Source organism: Acanthisitta chloris, unplaced genomic scaffold, assembly GCF_000695815.1.
Source record: "Acanthisitta chloris isolate BGI_N310 unplaced genomic scaffold, ASM69581v1 scaffold25091, whole genome shotgun sequence".
In the NCBI taxonomy this organism is placed as follows: Eukaryota; Metazoa; Chordata; class Aves; order Passeriformes; family Acanthisittidae; genus Acanthisitta; species Acanthisitta chloris.
In genome coordinates, this window is record NW_008654716.1 from 3,901 (window position 1) to 7,020 (window position 3,120).

The 3,120-nt window shown below is 43.5% G+C and overlaps 1 protein-coding gene across 2 annotated transcripts in view; it reads left to right on the plus strand.

The window, feature by feature from the left end:
* Positions 1–785: 785 nt before the first annotated feature.
* Positions 786–3,120, plus strand: part of RNF4 (ring finger protein 4) — a 6,040-nt gene continuing 3,705 nt past the window's right edge. The window contains exons 1-3 of one of the 2 annotated variants that reach the window (XM_009083654.1): positions 786–931; positions 1,392–1,512; positions 2,241–2,320. In XM_009083654.1, the coding sequence (XP_009081902.1) occupies positions 923–931; positions 1,392–1,512; positions 2,241–2,320 (210 nt within the window). In that variant the 5' untranslated portion in view covers positions 786–922. The remainder of the gene's footprint in view (positions 932–1,391; positions 1,513–2,240; positions 2,321–3,120) is intronic. The other variant, XM_009083655.1, reaches the window with a different exon arrangement.

A 3,120-nucleotide genomic window follows, 5' to 3' on the forward strand; every position in this document is an offset into this window, starting at 1 on the left:
GTAGGCTAATCAGGTCAGCTCAGGAAGTCAGTTCTGCAGTTCCTGTTTAACATAACTGGTTTTCTCCTGGCCCCTGCACTGTCTCTCCTTGCTCCCACCCCCAACTCCTCATTGTTGGACACTCAGTAACTGTACCACAGCTGAGCTCGCAGGTGGGACCTGCAGTACCACGTCAGTCACTCACAGCTGCCTTTATGCTTTTCATCTCTCCCCCTGGCACTCAGCTGCCTGGTGGGCAGGGGCCTGCACACCTGCAGGTGCCAGAGCAGCTATGGGGAGCTCGTGTTCTCTTACAGATCAGCAAGTATTTTGAAACTGAAGTTTCTCTGCTCCACTTGCTTTCGATTCCTCTTGCGCTGTTTGGCTCCCAGCTGTTGGAATCTGGAGATGAGTTGGAGAAGAGAACTGCATACCTGGAGTTTTTGGTTCTCTGAAGATGGTTGCTTACCACACAATTCTCAGTGATCCCTGCAAACATTACCTTGAGAGTCAGCCAGTTGCTTTGCAGTTCAATGTCATTGGAATTCTTTGGTATTTTTCTAGTTTGCTTCAAATTCTCTCATTCTGGTGTTTGGTTTAGGAATTGGCTAAGAGTGACTGAGGCTTCAGGCTCATCTGTAGGTGTCTGGGACTAAAACACTAAACTCTGGGGCTTCCCTCTGCCTTTGAGCAGAAACTGGTGACTGAGGAATGGGAATCTTGGAGCAGCAGGTATTGAAGAGAACACATTTTACAGCTGAGTAATGTTCTCTCCTCTCTTCTGATAGGTTTGGCAGAATATCGTTCTGTGACCCTGAGAAATCTGGACTTCTTATCAGTAAGCTTCCTAAAGGAATCCAAGGAGTTGGTTGTTGTGGCTTCCTTACCATTTCTCTTTTGGTGTTTGTACATCTTTTTCAGTGGTTTTAGATCAAGAAACACGATGAGCACAGTAAGTATATTACTACCCAATGCAAATCTGATTCTTGAAATGTTTCCCATGGTACTTCTGGAAATTATTTTAAGAGTTCGTAGCTAATACACAGGAATATAAGTATATTAAATCTTCATGTAACTTTGTGTTCAGTGGTGCTGAAGATTTTGCTAGCAGTAGCTCAGAAATGCTTATAATGTGAGCAAAAGGCTGGTAAATTGTGAACTAGTCTTCTCATTTGCAGACCATCATGAGAGAATTTTTCTTGGTGAGGCAACTGGTAAGAGATCTGGGGTGATGTCTTTCCCTTGATGCAGTGTGCTTAGGTAGATTAATAGTCCATACCACCATGGGATGAATATTACAGCCGTGCTAGCAGTGTGTTCTGTATCCACATGTGCTTTCATTGGTGTTGCAGAATGGAGGGCCACGTTAATGTTACTCACACAGAAAACGCTAAGTCGTTGTTCTCCCTTAGGCTCAGCGGAAGCGCCGTGGAGGAGCAGTGAATTCTAGGCAATCTCGAAAAAGAGGCAGGCTCCTGGCTTCTACTGCAGAAATGGCTTCAGAAGCAGAGCCAATAGAACTTGAAGAAAGTGGTAAGCTTTCTTTTTAGCTTGGTAAGGACAGAGACTGCCTCTGGAAGGCTGGGGTCCAACGGAATGTGTGTTTTTGCCAGTTTCTAGGCCCTTTACTGGAGAGGAAGGGAAACCTCTGATTTTAGGGAGCTCCTGGTAAGGCACCTTTAAGCAAGTATCCTACTGACAACTGAGCGACAATAGTTTGCCGCTAGTGGTAGATGAATTGCATAGGAAAGGTCTTCATGAGCTGCTCAAACATCTGAATGTCTGTTCAGGTGAGCTGGGACTTACCATATCTACCAGTAAACAGAGAGGCATACTAAGTTTCTGGGCACTCCCAAATTTCAAGATAAGAAAAACATTTATCATTAGTTGTGCCCCATCCTTCAAGGGAACGTGTACACACAGTACTGTAAAATTATTATATCCTGTGTGATTCGTGGTTTTTTTCTGTGTGCTAAGCATTCTCCTGTGTTAGATTAATCATCTGTTACTGTATACCTCCCACAAGCTGTTGTCATCAACAAAACTGTGTGAGAAGCTCAGCTGCTGTTCCTCTTGCATTGCAGCTTGCAAAAGACAGGGCTGTAGTGTTCTCTGTGGACTGCTGTGGGCAAAGCTTGGGTGAAACACTGGACACATTCCTGAAGAGAAGATGGACCAGGCATGGTTGAATCTCAGCCTGTTATACATGGCAGGCAATTTCATTCCTCTGCAATCTCTGATTCTAACATTTTGTTTTTCAGCTGGTGAAGAAGTAGTAGATCTCACATGTGAATCTTCTGATCCTGTAGTCGTTGATCTAACTCACAATGATTCTGTTGTGGTAAGTAGTGAATAGCTCATTTCCCTGAATCTTGGAGTCAGGGAGGTTTTCTATTGTAATTGCTGATAGAATCTGACTTTAAGGATAAGTTTTAAGATCAAAGTTGACTTGTCATGCATGACTGCAGTGTGTTACAGATCTAAAACAGAAGCTGCTCTGGAGCTACACTTGCAGAGAGTGATAGGGTAATCTAAATTAACTTCTTGCTCCAGAACCTACATACATATGGGGTGAATATGTATCAGTCACGAGTAGTGTGACAGAGAGAAATGCAATTGAAGCTTTTCTAGATATATCAAAGACACAATCGTAGAATTGTTTAGGTTGGAAAGGACTTCTAAGATCATCAAGTTCTACCATTCACCCAGCACAACAAGTCCACAACTAAACCTCATCTACAGGTCTTTTCAATACCTCAGGGCTGGTAACTCGAGCACTGCCTGGGGAGCCTCTCCCAGCGCTTGAAAACCCTTTTGGTGAAGAATGTTTTGTATTATCCCTGTAGGCCAGGGATTTAAAGAACAAGCAAGGGTGAGAACAGTATGTCTTTGACTTCCCAGACGTCAAGTATTTAGCTGCAACAGTGGTTTGAGGTACTCCTGTCACAAAGATGCCAAGCACAACTAGCTGACTAGTGGAGGGTACAAACCAGTTGAGTTTATTACTCAAAGATATCTTTAAAAAATCCCCTTTCTTACTGTTCTTTTGAAAACTAGAATAGTCTTTGATACAGCCAATAGTGTGGTTTATCCCCTGAGATTTGGAACTCCACTGCTGCCCTGCAAAGCAGAAAGAAGCAG